The sequence below is a fragment of the Cricetulus griseus genome, chromosome 2, assembly GCF_003668045.3.
Source record: "Cricetulus griseus strain 17A/GY chromosome 2, alternate assembly CriGri-PICRH-1.0, whole genome shotgun sequence".
Taxonomy (NCBI): Eukaryota; Metazoa; Chordata; class Mammalia; order Rodentia; family Cricetidae; genus Cricetulus; species Cricetulus griseus.
In genome coordinates this window covers 177,693,875-177,711,600 of record NC_048595.1, presented here as the reverse complement: position 1 = coordinate 177,711,600, position 17,726 = coordinate 177,693,875, and the positions used below count along the sequence as shown (strand labels likewise).

At 49.2% G+C, this 17,726-nt stretch overlaps 1 protein-coding gene and 1 non-coding gene across 3 annotated transcripts in view; both read right to left on the bottom strand.

Moving 5' to 3' along the window:
• Ppargc1b (PPARG coactivator 1 beta) overlaps positions 1 to 17,408 on the bottom strand; it is a 113,081-nt gene extending 95,673 nt beyond the window's left edge. Inside the window, exon 1 of one of the 2 annotated variants that reach the window (XM_027402796.2) lies at positions 17,116 to 17,408. In XM_027402796.2, the coding sequence (XP_027258597.1) occupies positions 17,116 to 17,193 (78 nt within the window). In that variant the 5' untranslated portion in view covers positions 17,194 to 17,408. The remainder of the gene's footprint in view (positions 1 to 17,115) is intronic. The other variant, XM_027402797.2, reaches the window with a different exon arrangement.
• Positions 14,570 to 14,648, bottom strand: Mir378 (microRNA mir-378). Its single transcript, NR_105229.1, has one exon. It is a non-coding gene; the product is annotated as a microRNA mir-378 (primary transcript).
• Positions 17,409 to 17,726: the final 318 nt, after the last annotated feature.

The following is a 17,726-nucleotide window of genomic DNA, read 5'->3' as shown; positions in this document are numbered from 1 at the left end:
TACTCAAAAATTAAAAATAGAATTGACACGGGATCCAGCAGTTCCATTTCTGTGTATACCCAGAAGAACTGAAAGCACATTCTCAAAGCGGCTATCTTTATACCCATGCTCATGGCCCCATCGTTTATACAGCCACGCCGAGGAAGCAATCCAAGGATCCATCAACAAATGAATGGAGAAGCAAACTGTGGGCACACGCACACAGTGGAATATTATTGTGCCTTAAAAAGGACAGATTCTGGCACATATGAGTGAACTCTGAGGGTACTAAGTGAACCCATCAGTCCAACGAAAAGGGCTCATACTATCTGACCCGCTTACATGACGAGCCTACAGTAACCAAATCCTGGAGACAGAAGAACGAAACAGCAGGGGAGGGCTGCTCTGGTGCATACAAAGTTTCAGTTTTACAAGATGATAAGAATTACAGAGGTGGACAGACTGGGTGCACAGAAATGAACTGAATGCTGGACTGGACACCGAGGAAGTAGCTAAGATACTTAAATTTTATCTGTGTTTTGCTACAGTAAAAAGAAAGAAAGGAGGAGAGAAAGAGAAGAAAGGAACATTGCTTGAATGTGGAACATGTGTCAAGCCTTAGTCTAGGTCCAAGGGATGCCACAGGTACCGCTTTGGCAACATCAGTCCTGGAAACCCTCTATGCACACAATAAGCAAGAAGGTATACACTGGAATTGCAGAAATGGCTCTGACTACTCTTCTAGAGGTTCCAAGTTGTATTCCCAACACCCACATGATGACACACAGCTACCATGTAACTCCAGTTCCAGGGGACCCAAAACCCTCTTCTGGACTCTGTGGGCACCAGGCATTCATGTGGCATACAGACAAACATGCTAACAAAAACACCCATAGACATGAGAATAAAACATTGTTTTAAAAAGAAGAGACACAGCCAGGCGCTGGTGGTGCACGCCTTTAGTCCCAGCACTTGGAGGCAGAGGCAGGCAGATCTCTGTGAGTTCAAGGCCAGGCTGGTCTCCAGAGCGAGTGCCAGGATAGGCTCCAAAGCTACACAGAGAAACCTGTCTTGAAAAACGAAGAAGAAGAAGAAGAAGAAGAAGAAGAAGAAGAAGAAGAAGAAGAAGAAGAAGAAGAAGAAGAAGAAGAGAAGAAGAGACACATTAATAAGTAAGCCAGAGTGTCCCCAAGTGCCATATGCTTTAAAAAAAAAAGCCTGGGTCCTAAAGTAGTCAATGGGGAGAAGAGTATAGTCCAAGACAGCCTGAGAAGGTACCTGGGAGCTTAGGGACAAGAAAGACTTCAGGGAAGACCATTCAGGGAGAAGGAAAGGTCACAAAGGTCTCACAGCTCAGTCCTAACTTGGGCTCCATCATGCCCACTAGCAAAAGCAGCATATGGGATCTGGGAAGACAGTGTACTGGGTAGCAGATGTGGACTCGGGTCTCTTGTTCTCCTAAGCTTCTATAGAGCTGGGACCATGACCAGCATCCTCTAATCTTGAAGGGTTCTGACAATCAAAGAAGCCCCAGGCAGACAGCATGCCTTTCCTCTGGGCTTCCTCCTTTGCAACCCACTCACCTCTTAAAATAACCCTTCCTTCTATGAGTTGCCCCACATGTGGGTATGTGCCTAAGGATGGAGGGGAGCAGATATGGGGTATTTGTGGTTTGTTTTAACTTTTTTTTTTATTATTTTATGTGTGTATTTTACCTACATGTATGTCTATGCACCCTGATCATGCCTGGTTCCTGTAGAGGTCAAAAGTGGGTTTCAGATTCCCTGGAACTGTTATTATGACTAATTGTGAGCCATCATGTGGGTGCTGAGAACTGAACCTAGTACCTCTGGAAGAGCAGCCAGTGCTCTTAACCACTGAGCCACCTCTCCAGCCCCAGAAGACAAGTATTGAAACAGGTTAAACTGCACCATTCTATCAAGCCTTCTTCTGGCACCCGGCCTCCATTTTCCCCATTCATAAAATGGAATGGATGTAAAAAAGTAAGGAAAGTTGCTACCTAGGTAAGCCAACCTGCTTAAGCCAGATACTACAATGGGTCTTCCATCAATCCTTAGTCATTTGTAAATGAAGTGCTATGTACTCTGTGCTCCAAACAGAAGCAAGAGTACCAAGACAGAGCCCAGAGGAACCCCACAGAGTTAGTGCCAGACACTCTTCATTCAAATAGTATCTGACTTTTTAGGACCAGAGTAAGGGTGTCAGCAGAGGAAGCTTCTTAAGACACAGAAGAGAGAAAAAGGGAGAGACACATAGAAACATGAGCAAACAAAAAGAATAAAAGACAGAAGCTTGAGGCCTGCATACACAATGGCCAATGTGTAATTAGGATGCTGTCACTGCTCAGCTGGTTCTGGTGTGCAAATGCGACTGACAGCCATGATGAGCTCCAGAGCCTGTAAGGTAAATCCTATCTATACTACTCTTACATGGGAGCTTGCTAACTGGAGCACAGAGTGGCTGTCTAACTCCTTAGATCACACAGCTAAAAGGCACAAAGCTAAGGCTGGTCCAAGTCCATTAGTCCCTAAGTTTACACAATGTCTTGAGGGTAGTTAATGCTTGCCTGTCACCAGCCTATGTTCTTTGTATTATCCCCAGAAGCCTTGAAAAACTGAGAGATAATACCTTATTTTCAGACTACACCAATTCTCAAAGAAAGGCTTACAGCTGGGTCTAACTCCTTATTCATCGGGCACCACAAAAGAACAATAGGTGTGTACAAAAGAAAAGTTATAAGAAGCCTAAAACTTTTGACTGGTTTGGACAGACTTTTATTCTCTCACCCTCTTTTCCTTTTTACAACAGGGTTTCTCTGTGTATCCCTGGCTGTCCTGTTCTGTAAACCAGGCTGGTCTTGAATGTGATTAAAGATGTGCACCACGGCCACCCAACTAGATTTCCTATTTCCTTTTTTTGTTTGTTTGTTTTGTTTTTCAAGACAGGGTTCCTTTGTGTAACAAACAGCCCTGGCTGTCCTGGAACTCACTCTGTAGACCAAGCTGGCCTCAAATTTACAGAGATCCACCTGCCTCTGCCTCCCGAGTGCTAGGACCGAAGGCATGTGCCACCACCGCCTGACAGATAAGACTTCCTATTTTCAAAGACCTTATCAAACTGTAATACAATCTTTGCTTCTCCTTGCTTCTCTTGACAAAATACACTTTCTTCGGGGACCATACACTAGGGATTTGGGGGGAGAGATAGGCCTCATATAGGTTCAGTCTGTCCTCAAATATACTGTGTTGTCCGGGGAGTGGGGACACTTTCCTGAGTTATGAAGATCCTGGAGTTCCCAGGGCTTGTCCCCAGGTGGATCACAGCCATGCCCTGTAACTGGAAGAATTCCTACTAGGGGCCTAACATTCCATAGGGACCTGCCCTCAGAAGGTGTGTTCCGATACAGTTCCAGAGGCTCTGCAAAGAGTTTGTCTTTGAGTCCTCTGTGTACAAGGCATATCTTCAGTGACAAGGGCATTGGCCCCTTGCAAGGGCTACTAACTGCATTATCTCTGTAGGTCTCACCCATTTATCACAGCACAACTCCAAGCACAAAGGCTGTAGCTAGTAGAGGTCACCTTTTTGCATTTAACCAGGACTCTGGGCAAGGTCAAGAGTGGGGGCAGTCTGAGACACAGTGGGCCCTAAAGGACTTCCTATACAAATCATTTCTCAAGCCAAGTCCCCTCTTGTCTATTCTCCCAATCCCACCACTACCTGCTCAAATGACTCCAGTTACCCCATTCTAATTTTTTCTGTGTCCAGTTGAATTAGCCACACTGCAGTTGTCAGGGTCAAGTGTTTTGAAGCAGACACACCTAGTTTCCTATCCCAGCCCTGACAACCTGAGCCAGGATCAGGTGATCTGAGGAAAGTGGCTGCAATTCCCTAAAGTCCCTTTTCAGGAATTAGAGTACCAGATTAAAAAGATAATGCCCCTGAAGGTCCCAGCTTGGGCTCCTGCATATCAAGCAGTCTATGTGGTTGCTATTTCATGATAACCATTAATAATGATAAAGGTGATAATGAACCCCTTTGCTGACTCTAAGGCCTACTCAGCCAATCCCCTCACGTGGATTAGACAGTCAAAGCTTTCCTAGTTAGTCAGTTTCCTCATGTGGGATGTTTGAGGTGGAGGGTGGGGGTGGGGTGTAAGTCAATGTTAGCCTACATGAGGCCCTAGGTTCCACCCCTAGCACCAAAACACAAAAGAAAACGAAAACTCCTCAGGATTATAGAACACAGTGCAAAACCAAGGAATGTAAATATAACAAATTGTGGGGTCATGACAGAAAGGACACTTCTGAGAGTGGGAATGAGAGCAGGTGGCATCTGAGCTGGGTGCTAAAGGTGGCAATTAGGGCAGTGAGGATCAGATCCCCCCCACCCATGAAGGTGTCTCTCAGAAGCAACCTGGGGGCAGGAATTATAGAACAATGCCAAGGCAACTCTATGTCAGTCTCAGTCTACCCAGTTGTGAAATGGAGCTTGGTTGAGACTACTTCATGGGCTTCCTCAGAGGTAAAACATAGGGTAGAATTCAGCACAGAGCCAAGCAATCTCTTGGAAAGGTTAGACAGTAGTCATGACCTATCCTCTTCCTCCCCGTTATTATTGAAGGAGATCACATTCCAAATACCATGTTTTTCTGCTCATCATAGCCCATCACACATGCAGTAGATGATTGCCAGGTGGAGAGGAGGTTAGATGGGCATTTGAGACCTTGAAGGTCATATCCAGAGGTCTGTTTCTCCAGATCACACAGAAACATAGAGGGCTGCAGAGATTTTTTATCAAAAGATATAATAGCCTGAGATCTCCAGCAGGATGAAGGCTGGGCCACCTTCAGTGCCAAGGAGGCATAACAGAGCCCTTCTCACTGTTCTGGGTACCACATTTCCCCACACGGATCCTGAGACCAGAAATAAAGGCTTGAGCAGCCACGTTGCCAAGGCTGTTTGCCATGGCAACATCAGGGAGGGACCCGTGGGCTGGCTGCTGCAACTGTTCAGGGCCTGGTTCTAAATGACTATGTTCTGCCAGGCAATCACAAGGGAAAAATATGGCTGCAGAGCTGTAGGGGAGCATCCATCTCAGCCAGGCAGGGTTTACCCAGCTATGTGTCCAGACAGTGGGTCCCAGAAAGCAGAGTTCCTGCTAAGCAGAGCAAGCCATGGCAAGAAGACAGCAGTTCAGGGTTCCATCCTGTCCCTGCTGTGTGACCTGGAGGCATCTCATCTGTTCTTAGGCTGTTTCCTCACTCTGAGGTAAGAAAAGTAAGCAAGGTGATCCCCAAGGCACTCTGAACTGCCCTCAAAGCTCAAGATGACATTTGTATAATTTCCATTGCTGCTTTTGCCATCATTGGTGTGGCAATCATTTATCAAGCACTTACTATGTAAGTGAGGCTAGCCTTCTGGGTCCAATGCAGTGATGTCATGCTTTCTTAAGAAGGCCAAACAATTAATCCCCCGATCCTCATCTGAAGCAGTTAGGCTGAGAGAGATCATAACACTTGCTTGAGGTCACAAAGCTAAGAAGTGGGAAAGCCCTGGCTTAAAATGTACGTGGCTAAACTCCAAAGCCACTACCAAATATTCCTTCATTCATCTCTATTTTCAAGTGGCATCCAACTGGATTTATTTTTCTTTCTTTTTTTCTGCCCCCACCCCTTTTTGGTTTTTTGAGACAGGGTTTCTCTGTGAAGCCTTGACTGTCCTGGAACTGGCTCTGTAGATCAGGCCAGCCTCCAACTCAGAGATCCACCTGCCTCTGCCCTTCTGAGTGCTGGTATTAAAGAGGTGAAAGCCACCATGGCAACAGTTGCTAAGGCACCATGGGATATTCCTTTAGATTTAGTACAGGGGAAGGAAAACAATTACTTTGACAAAGGGACCTCATATCTAGGCAGGACCAAGGACCTAGAGTGTGGTGGTGGTGGTGGTGGTGGTGGTGGCGGCGGCGGTAGGGAATCCCAAGATCTGTCTCTTCATAGGAGGCTATACACCAAACATCTCTGCACACCTCACAGGCACTACCTCAGGCAGTTTGCACAATGACTTAAGTGTGTTACTACCATCCCCATTTTGTAGACAAAAATGCTGAGACACAAAGAAATCCTTTGCCAAGGCCAAAGGGCCTACTGTCCACAGAACTCTAAGCCCATTGCTTCTGAAACAATCAGGGCAAAGGTTTATTGGCCTATTTCGTTGTTGTTTGTTTTTTTGTAATTTTATTTTTATTTTATTTGTAATGTTGTTTTGCCTGCATGTGAAAGTGTGAGAGTGTGAGAGTGTCAGATCTTGGAGTTACAGACAGTTGTTACCTGCCATATGGGTGCTGAGAATTGGATCCGCTGGAAGGGCAGTCAGTGCTGAGCTATCTCTCCAGCCCCCTTACTGCCCTGTTTTAAATACTGCACCAATGGCGGGATTGTGGAGCTAACTAACCAGTGACTTTGCCTCTCCTTTTGTAAGTCTCTCTAGATCAGGTAGCAACTCTGCATGCTGGGAAAGAGCAGAGTGGGGTCCCAGGAGCCCAGTGCCACCTAAAGCCTGTAGACCAGCCCTCAAGGCAGGACCTATCTCTGGGAGCTCTGTGAACCGGTTGCTGACTATGACACCTCTTCATGCTCTCTGCATCTCCTCACTAGAGGGCCCGAGTATCTAGTGAGAGAACCTATGTGGGTCAGCTGCAAACAGTGCACATGTGTGGTCTTGGGGATTTAGGAATGTAAGAACAAGAAAAATCCTAGTTCAGAGTCCAACAGACACCCTAAGCCCAGCAGGCCAGGCAGTAGTATTCCTGAGAAAACTTCCTGTCCTGAGCTCCCTCTAACCAACATACCCCCTCCCCCCCAACCAAGTCCTAGAGCTGGCCAAGATCCAGCTGGAAAGGACATGTCTAAACCTCTAGGCACCTTAAATCCCCTCCCTCTTCTGTGAAACGCAGGCTGAATACAATGCTCTCTGAGGGCCTTCCCAAAGCCTGGAGGGAAAGGAAGCTACTCAAGTTCAAATTCTGGGCCAGCTGTGAGACTGTGAGTAACTGACCCAACTTCTCTATGCCTCCATTTCAGAATTCACCAAATGGAGAACACGCAACCAGCCCCCAGGATCACTACAGGAAGTCCATCCATGGTCATGACCATCTGTTCACAGAAACCAGAAACACTAAAGTGAAAGGCATGGTGTGCAGGATATGAAATGATACCCTGATAATGCTGATAATGGAGCAAGTGTGTGCTGAGGGACTAGGGGACCACTGAATACTTTATAGGCACTGCCTCAACTAGTCATTATCACGGACAACCACACCGGTGACCTGGGAGTCAAATATTTCTTTCCCAGTCTCCCAGAATTCTCAGTGAAGCTGCAAGGAGGAATTCATGTCCAGAAACCATGGCAGGAGGCAAACTCTGCCTGAGTGGAAGAGGGTTAAATAGCTTCCCAAGGAGGACAGGGTCTCAGGCAGGGGCTTAAAGCTCAGGTTGGCTATAAAGATATTAAGATGACAGCAAGGGTAATGGCCTTTCTCTGGAACTCCAAGACAGTGAAAACCAGTGGGTGCCTTGCTCCCAGGAGAACATATCCACTCAAGGGAATACTAACCTTTGCTGTGCACTGGGCTTGCCTATTCTCTCAGGAAGAAAATGGAGCAATTTCCAAAGGGACACGGCTTGTGACCTCTATAAGGGATGTTTTAGAACTGGTCCCCCAGTTCTATAAATTCATGCTGTTGGGTTTTTGTTGTTGTTGTTGTTTTTATTGCTCTTTACAAAAATGGAGTTGTCTGATGAGGGCACTGCTCTGTGGGTATGGCATAATATGTCACTAGGAGTCATCTTATTGTTAGTTTTTTGTTGTTTTTGTTTTTTGTTGTTTTTTATTTATTTTGTGTACAACATTCTGCCTCCATGTATTCCTGCATGACGGGTTAGGGTTAGGGTTAGGGTTAGGGGTAGGGGTAGGGTTATTATAGATGGTTGTGAGCCACCATGTGGTTACTGGGAATTGAACTCAAGATCTCTGGAAGAGCAGTCAGTGAGTGCTCTTAACCTTTGAGCCATCACTCCAGTCCTTTTGTTTTTTAGCATAATAATAGTAGTAGATTTTCCCCCAAGGCCTATGACTCAGGATCTTAGACACTTTGGCAGTGTCCATTACAGGTTCTATCTCATGTAGTTAGCCTTAAATCCAATCAAAAAGTGGTTGGCTACTCCTGTGGCATTTGTGCCACTATTACACCAATATATCTTTCAGGCCGATTGCTGCGGTAGATTGCAGGGTCTGTAGCTGTGTGGTACTGATGATTACCTTTCTCCTCCAGTAGTGTGCAGAGTGCGTTCCAACACCACAAATACTGGTCAGTTGGGCACCAGATCAGCCTCTCTGTATTCAATGACACAGTGAATGAACACAGAAATCCACACAACTGGACAAATGTGCAGAGTATGTGAGACTTTAGAGCACTAGGTCCTAAATGGGATGTTTTCATAAAACCCCTCCCCTTTCAAGGTTCAGGGATCTATATGGAAGATGAGATGGAAAGAATGTAAGAGCCAGAAGTGATGGATGACTCCAAGGAATCAGTGTCTTCCAGACACAACAGGGTTGATGCACACATGAATGCACAGAGACTGTGGCAGCAACACATAGAGCCTGCTCAGGTTGAAGCCAGATGGGGTACCAGCACTGAAGGGAGAACAAACGCTCCCATCGGTAAACAAGAAGTTATTCGCAATCAATACCTGCTAGCAAAGGGGGAGGGGGATCAGTTCTGTCCGATGGAGTGTCCACACTCCAGAGTAGGACCCATGCCCAGGAGTAGCTGTCCAGCACAAAATGAATTCCTTTTTATTTTCTGCAGATGTAGACTTTTGGTTTCATTTTTTGTTTTGTTTTGGCATTTTTTGTCTTATTGGGTTTTGTTTTGATTTTTATGGGGGTAGGTGCCTTTCTGAGAATGAGATAGAAAGAACAAAAGTGGGCAGGTAGGGAGGTGGAGGCAATCTGGGAGGGGTTGGGGGGGGAGACAAACATGATCAAAACATATACTTTACAAAGTAATATAAAAAAGAATGGAAGCTTGTGTGACTGTGGTCTCCAGTGGTTAGGGAGGTTTCCCAGCAGACCAGGTGGAAGTTCCAGAGCTCTACAGGCCCAGCAGATGGTGAAGCAGGTAGAGCATAGCACAGTCACAAGAGCCGGCTCTTGCAGGTAAATAGAAATGGTGAGAGAGGGATGAAGAGACAGCAAGGGACAGTGTGAACCTAGGTTTTGGGAGGAAATTTCACAGCACATTCTGGGATGAGCCTCAGACAAATGTGCTGCGAACCCCAATTTTATACAGGAACCAGTTGAGCTCAGGGACATTAAGACATTTGCCCAAGGTTATGGAGCTTGTAAGTCCTGATTTAAAATTGGGAAAAGTGAGCAACTCAGGACAAACCCTGGGGCCTAGGCTCCAACATCAAGCAAGTGATGTCCTTGCACATCAAACTTCAAGTTTGGAGGTTAAGTTAAAAGTAGTAGGGAGCTGTGCCAAACTATGAAAAGACGTGAAGGAATCTTAACTCTTACTACTACCTGAAATAAGCCCATCTGCACCCACATACTACATGACTGCATGATTGCAAACCTGTGATTCTCTGAAAAAGGCAAACCTATGGACACAGTAAAAAAAGACAAACATGAGCCCTCATCCAGTGGCTGATGGAAGCAGAGACAGACATCCGAATGAGCCCAATGAGCCGAAATTGGGAATTTAGTTGAAGAGAGGGAGGAATGAAGAGCGAAGGGGTCTGTACCAGGTTGGAGAAACTCACAGGAACAGTTGGCCTGAACAAGGGAGAGCACATCGACCCCAATGCTGTCGGGGAGGCCTGTACAAGACTGATCCAGACCCCTGAACATGGATGTCAATAAGGAGGCCTCTGCACTCCAGGGAGCCTCTGGTGGTGGATTAGTATTTTTCCCTGGTGCAAGAAGGGACTTTGAGAGCCCATCCCATGTGAAGGGTTACTCTCTGGCCCTGGACACATGGGGAAGGGCCCAGGACCAGCATAGGAAGACTTGGTGGACTTTGCAGAGCCCCAGTTGAGGGCCCTACCTGCCTGGGGAGTGGTGGGTGGATGGGGTGGGGGTAGACTGGGGGTAGGGGAGGAGGGTTGGGGGTGAGGGGAGGGAGAGGGAGAAGGGACTTGAAATAAGCTTGTTCCCTAACTAGAACTAATAAATAATAATAATAATAATAATAATAATAATAATAATAATAATAATAAAATGCCACAAGTTGGCAGCAATGAGAGCAAAGGGGTGGAAAGACAGAGTTCTACAAGCTGTTAGGACATGGGACAGCCCTGCAATGCTACAATGTACTATTGCTAACATCTTTGTCCCAATCCACAGAATGCGCAATTCTACGAGTGAGCCATGCTGTGAACTAAGGGGCTCTGGGGGCTCTGGGCAATCATGACGGATGTGTGTGGGTTTGTCTACTGTTACAGTGGATTTCTGGTGAGGAACACTGATGACTGGGGAGGCTATGCATGCTGGGGGCAGGCTTATATGGAAAAATATCTGCTCCCTTCCTCTCAATCTTGTGACCAAGACCAATGACAAATAAGAGAAGGCAAAGTCTAGTGTGGTAAAGACTGGTAGCAGCTCTAAGAATCTAGTTGAAGATGGGAAAAGGGCCTTGGCAAGAAGGAGAGAACACAGAAAGGTCAACTCAGGCTGAGTGGTGGTGGTGCGCACCTCTAAGGAAGGCAGAGGCAGGAGGATCTCTGAGTTCGAGGCCAGCCTGGTGGTCTACAGAGTGAATTCCAGGACAGCCAGGGCTACATAGAGAGACCCTGCTTCAAAAGAACAAGAAAAAAATAAATAATAAATGAAAGTAAAAATGCTTGCCTAGTCTTTACATGGCCTTGAGTGAAATCTCCAGTACTACAAACCAAACAAAAGATTGCATACACAAGCCAGGCGGTGGTGGCGCACGCCTTTAATCCCAGCACTCGGGAGGCAGAGGCAGGTGGATCTCTGTGAGTTCGAAACCAACCTGGTCTACAAGAGCTAGTTCCAGAACAGCCTCCAAAACCACAGAGAAACCCTGTCTCGAAAGAAAAAAAAAAAAAAAAAAAAAAAAAAAAAAAAAAAAAAAAAAAAAAAAGATTGCATGCACAGAGCTAGCTCTAAGTTTAATTCTGTTCCATGAAAATGCTTCAGTGAGAAAATTGCAATGTGTCTAGGCAGCAGGTCAATGCTCACTTTACAATCCATTATTTCATTCCTGACAGACAGGGTGTATTACCCCCATTTCACAGGTTGAGAAACCGAGGCCCAAAGCAACAAAATTACTTTAGACTCTATCCTCTCTCGGTGTGTCATCATTTGTTTGAGATGCCAGAGAAACAACCATGAGCACAGAGAACAGCCTCTCTTCAGGCAGCATTAAGAGTCAGGTTGTACGGGCATGTACCACTATCCTTGCCTCTTCACTTACTCTAAGGCAGTGTAAGTAAAGTAGCAAGTCAGTGAGTTCTTAGGGACCACAGAATCTTTAAAACTGTAAAAACACTACCTAGACTGTACAGATCTTTGTGGGGAAGAAAATGTAACAGTGCCAACAGAGGCTCAGCAAAGAACATGTGACCAGGGGGATATGCTATAAATGCGGCTGCTGCAGCAGCCGCCTGGGAAGGGAAGGCAGCTGTTAGCACTGCAATGCTCTCGTCATGACCTCACTTCCAAGCCTGAGGCCCCATTTGCAGGGCTGCTTCTGACTCAAGCCTTCTAAATGAGAGGGAAGGAAAAGGGTGACTCATAGCACAGCATAGTGGAGTTCCTGGCTGACCTGCACCAGTTGGGGAGAGGAGGCCCCAAGGCCAGGGGGAAACATGAGCCCCAGGGGCCCAACTGCTAGGCTGTTGCCTTTCCTGGGTATCATAGACACGCTCACCAACAGCATTGGCCAGAGAAGTGGAGCTCAGGCCTCTGGGCTACATGTCCCCAGATGTACTCATGAAAAAGTGACCCTGCCCCCAGTCTCATGCAGGCCAAAGGTGGGCCAATGCACCTGCTATACACAGCTGCAATTCTGACTTGGACAGCAGCTGGCCCTGGCTTCAAGGGCAATGGAGGCAGCAGTATTCCAGACCTATGAAGTGGCAGGAGGACTTCAAGTCCTTTCTCCAGTTCTCCATGGCCCCTTTCTGTGTGCTCAGTTCCAGCTTAACAGTGAAGAGGAGACAAAGATCCAACCGTAAAATGGAACAAGTTCACAACCATGGGGCCACACGGAACCAGCTGTAAGTGATTATCTATGGGAAGAAGTTGAGCATAGGGAGCAGAGAAAGCCCTGAGTGAATGGACACTGTTGGCATGGGCATGGCTTCAGACCCATAGGAAACTGGCAAAGAGTCCTAACCCACTGTCGCCACCAAAGTGAGGCTCAAAAAGAGACATAGCAAAAACCTTCTGGGGCTCCGAGTATGACCGTCAACAGTAAATGCAGAAAATGTCCACCATAGTTTTCTTCCCCTGGATATTTATAGTCTGAAGACTGTTTCCCTACAGAGACAGCTCCTACCTAAGTTAGCTAAACTGAACTCTTGATCCAGCAGCACCTAAACTTTGCCTCCTCATTTATCTGTATGCAGTAACTTCACACTCCGAGCATCTGAGGGTTTCTCCATTAGAGAGCTCAGTCCACCCCCATCCCAGTCATTTCTGTGTCTCCCTGTGTCTGTCTCTTCTTTACTCCCTCTCTGCCCTAGTCAGGTCAAGTCCCTGGAGCCTTGCAAGTGGGGAGCAGTTGAATAGCACATGTTACCAAAGAAATACACACTAAACAGCAAGAGTAACAGTGTATTCTTGACTGGACTGGTAAAAATGAAAATAGTATGAATAACTGGGGTATGGCCAATCACATCCCCAAACAATGTCAATGAGTGCGTAAATGAATACAATCTCTCTAGAAGATAATTTAAATATGTGTTTACCAAATGCCTGCATGGTTCCTTTGATAGAGCAATTTTACTTCTAGGAATTTAAATGAAGGAAAGAACACATGTACACAAAGATATTCATGTCAGCACTGCTTACAATAGCATAAATGCAAACAACTGAAGGACTGATTGGTGCATGTTGGCTCAACCCTCCATGAAATACTATACAACCATTAAGATATTAAGCACAATATTTATTGATGAGAAAAGATGTTCACAGCATATTGTGAGGAGGAGAAAAAAAGGCAAGTTACAAAACAGTGTGCTTCCAATTTACAAATTAGTGTATCAGAATAATTCCATTTGTTGTTTTCTTTTTTTTCCCAAATAAGTGATCTATATGGATAGGAAAGAAAAACATCTTGAGGTACATATGACTTTAGAGTAGCTCTCTTTGAATACCATTACATTATTCTGGACTGGTGAGATGGCTCAGCAGGTAAAGGTTGATGACCTGAGTTCAATCTCCACATCCCACTTGGTGGCAGAGAACTTCTGCAAGCTGTCCTCTGACCTCCACACACATTAATACCAGAGCATACATGCAAACACACACACAAAATTAAACAGCTTTTGAAATATTGGATACATCCTTTTCTATGATGTTTGGAGATGTTTTCTAACAATGTTGAAATTTTAAAATTTTTCAGTAAGGGTTGGATGCCTTTGTCATCTCTGACACTATGACTGTCACTCCAAGCACTCTAGTGATTTCAAATAACCCCTTTATTTACTGAGCTTTCCATGTGGCCTTTGGAGCCCAGGCTTTTGCTAGCAGCTGTAACCCTGTACATTCCTTTCTCCCATATTCATTGCCCAGCTGTCTCCCCTGTCAGCCCGGGAGCTTCTGTTTGGCAAGGCTCAACTGTACCCCTTTGTAATCCATGTACCTCATCAAGAACTGGGCAAAGGAACATTGCTCAGCATGCTGGCAGGTGCCATGTGGGCACAAAGAGATAAAAGGCATAACTTAGATCCTACTGGATAGACTCAAACACATAGTGCTTGGTTTTATAACTGACTATGAAAAACAGCAGAGAGAGCAGGGCAAACTGGCAGGAAGGCCTACTAAGGGAAAAAGCCATGCGGGATGGTGGGTGAGGGCACACCAGGCAAGGGGTCCCGTCTAAGCAAAATAGAAATCAGCAAAGAGGTCTTTGGGACACACTCTTCAAACATTTCCAAGAGGCTGCCACAATCCTGGTTCTGATAATCAGCTACTTTAGCAACAATGGATAAAAGTCCCTGAAACCCAAGTTCTCCTTAATCTACGTCTGGGTTAGCCACGAAAGACAACGAGAAATCTTTTGGGGACAAAGACGATCCACTTTCCCCAACCCTCCCAAGGGGAGAGCTGGGGGAAGGGGAGGGTCCGGGAAGGGCTGTGGGGAATCAGCAGCAGGGACAGCCAGACATATCACATGCAAACAAGGCTCACCCCCACCAGCAGGCCTCTGGCTTCTCCGTCAGCACCACCGGCCCCATTGGACAGATGGAGGAACCCGGCTGGAGAGTCAAAATGGCTTGCTCCAGGATCACCCAGCCAGAGAGCGGGGAAGGTGACTCCACTCAGGCCTTCTGACTCCAAGTCCAGTGCTATTTCGAGGTAACACACAGGACCTGGAGTCAGGAGCCCTGGGTGGCTCTGTCACCCCCTGGCTGAGTGGTCGTGGACAAGCAGCTCACCCCTCACAGCCTCTTCCCCAACTGTAAAATGAGGCGGCGGGCCGCCCCGCCCATTCCCGCTCAGCTCTGAACCTTCTAGGGGTGGCTGCAAAGCTCCTGGTATCAATTACATTTCCCAAGTTGGCCCGGCAAAGATCACCCGGAGATCTTCGGCCTGTCACGTGGTTAAGGGGGCGGGGGGGGGGAAGACAAACGTCCCAAATTAACTTTCAGTGCACTGCTTCTGCTGACACCTGATTACTTTTTTTTTTTTTTTCTAGTTTCCTTGGTGAAGCAGCCCTACTAAGTAAGCTAGGCTGGCGGCTAAAAGGGCAAACAATTAGTGGTGAGCCAAACGCCAAAGCTATAGAGTTGAAGGCCAGGGTCATTCATGTCCAGAGCGGACAATCTTGGTATGGGTGAAGGAGTCTCACTGCCTATTTCGGCTATTTCTGCTAGGTTCTTAAGTGTAGAGATATGGAGACGACTCCAGGCAATAGAGAAAATGCAGGTCTTCTCGGGGGCCACCAAACCCCCACCAACTCCAGTCCTGGTCCCAGGCTATCCACTCCCGGGGTACTGAGGCTAGGGCCCGACTTCGCAGACACAAACACCGGGCGTGTGACCGAGCCCGGCGACGCTGCCGGGAGCTCCACCGCAGTTTCGTCAGAGGTAAAGGTACGCGCCCGGCGCGCGCGGCGTGTGCACACGCGCAGGACACACACACACACACACACACACACACACACACACACACACACAGCCGACTCCACACACACACACACACACACACACACACACACACACACACACACAGCCGACTCATAAACACCCCCTCCCGACCTGAGGGAGCGCGATCACTCGCCACCTTCCCCTTGGGCCTCTGCTGCGAACCCACCCGAGCGCGCCAGCCACACACCACGCGGCCCGGCATCTCCAGGACGCCGCGGCGTTTGCAGAGGGCTACGGCCCGCCGTCTTCCGCGCGCGGCGGACTTCCTCTAGGCGACACCTCGCCACGCCGCCTGTTCTAGTCGCCAGCCTGAAGTCGCCACCGGGAGTCTTCCCGGAGCCGAATGTCTCAGCCGCTGCGTCCCCACCGAGTAGCGTCTCACCGCAAGGAATCAGCTTGCAAGCCTCTCCCCGCCCACCCGGTCCCATGACAGCTGCTACCGCCCAAAGACTGGTAGATTCTAACCAGAAGCAAAGTTTCCCTCTCTCCTCCCACCTCCCGTTCCCCCCACCCTCCTCCGGCTTCCCCTCCCTCCTAGTGTTATGCAAAACGGGCCGGCACAAACGCTTCCACTCCAGGTACTCAGTCTGTCCCCGCGAGTCCCGCGGGTTTCCGTCCCACAGCCCGGCTCTGTACCCAGACGTGTCCCCCGCATCCGGGGTCTCCTCCCAAGCTCCGCGGCATCCCAAGCCTCTCGGGGACATGCAGCCAGGAGCCGGGAGCAAAAGCCCTAACTCGGGAGCCAAACTTCAGGCTTGCAACAGGCACGGGCCGGGGGAAACGGAGGAGGTGGGGGCGCGCACGCCGCGTGCACACATTTTCCCGCAACTGTTTGTCCCAGCTTGAGCAAACCCCATTTTGGTCTCCAAGCCCCTGGCTCTATCGCCCTCCCTCCCGAACACCAAAGCATACTCCTGTCACGCGCGTGTGGCCGGTGAAGCTCCCAGGCTCAGCCAGAGCCCGGGACGCCGCCTCACCTTCCCTTCCCCCTGCATCGTGGAGCGCGCGCCGGGGCCGCGCGCCGCAGGGGGACCCAGGCACCCCCCAAATGGTCCTTCCGCCCCGATCCAGCCTTGCTCTTTCCTAAAGGGTCTCCTCCGGATAGCGAAAGCTGATAGACACCATCTCCGCCCGCATGTCCACGTGCCCCGCAGACCCCTAATTCCCCTAGCCGGCAACTGACAGGAAACTCTGCGCTGCGGGAGCAGGTGGGGGACTGCGGGAAAACCAGTGACAGCACTTGGGGTACCCGCTGCTGGAGAACGAGGGGACTCCAAGGGCTGCGGACAGCCTCCCTTACCCCCCGCCACAAGTGCACGTGAAAGTACGGCAGCAAGTGCTGGGCGCCGAGGACGCGCCTACAGCACCCAGAGCCAGCCTTAGGGGTCCCTCCGATCCTGGGTAGACTCTAGCTGTCCAAGGAATCGCGGTACCCCTCAACTTTGCCGGTGGGGGAACCGTAGACTTCAGTTAACCCTGGCCAGACCCTCCCGGGTGGCTGTGTCTCCCAATGCTACAGCATGCGCCGGCGACCTGCAGCTCGCTACGCCTGTAACGGAGCTCAGCGCAAGGCACGTGGAAGGGGGGCTCTGCAGCCTGAACCCCCCGATCACCCCGGTGCGCCCACCGCTGCGCTCCTGCCTCTGCAGCTGCGGTTGCAGCCCCGCGGCTCTGCACCCTGGTGTCTGGCCTGCGCTCCCAGCTGGCTGTACCTGCGTGTCAGAGAGATAGTTGAGGAAGAAGGACGAGAGCTCTTCATCCAGCAGCGCGCTGCAGTCGTTCCCCGCCATCTTCCAGCCGCGGCTGCAGCGTGCGGCGGAGTCAGCGCCGAGCCCGCCCGGGGGAGGGAGCGAGCGAGGAGGAGGGAGGAGGCAGCCTGGCGGGCGGGTGGAGGGCGGAGCTCGGGCCCCCGGCTGCGGCAGGCCGGCAGGCTGCGGGGGCGGGGCCGCGCGAGCCTGGGGTCGCACCCCCACTTTCCCTGCTCTGAGTCTGTCGTGGCGACCAGGTCTCGGAGCCCCCCGCAGGGAAAAAACGCGCCGGCAGCCAGGTGGCGGTGCCCGGGCCAGCAGCCGGTGTCTGCGCAGCAATGCGGGCACCCCCTCCTTACTGCTAGAGCGAATCACGTTGCGTTAGCGCTGGGCGGGCCCTTGCCTGACAACCTGCTTCTACACGGCCGGGGAAACTGAGGCTCCAGGAGCTTTAGAACTGCGTTTGAAGCCGCAGTGTGCTTCTGCAGCAAAAGAGAAAGCTTCGGAGGCCTAAGTTCTCTATCCAGAGTGCAAGGCCAGACAGGGAGGAAGGCAGGTACGGGTCAAAGGCGGAG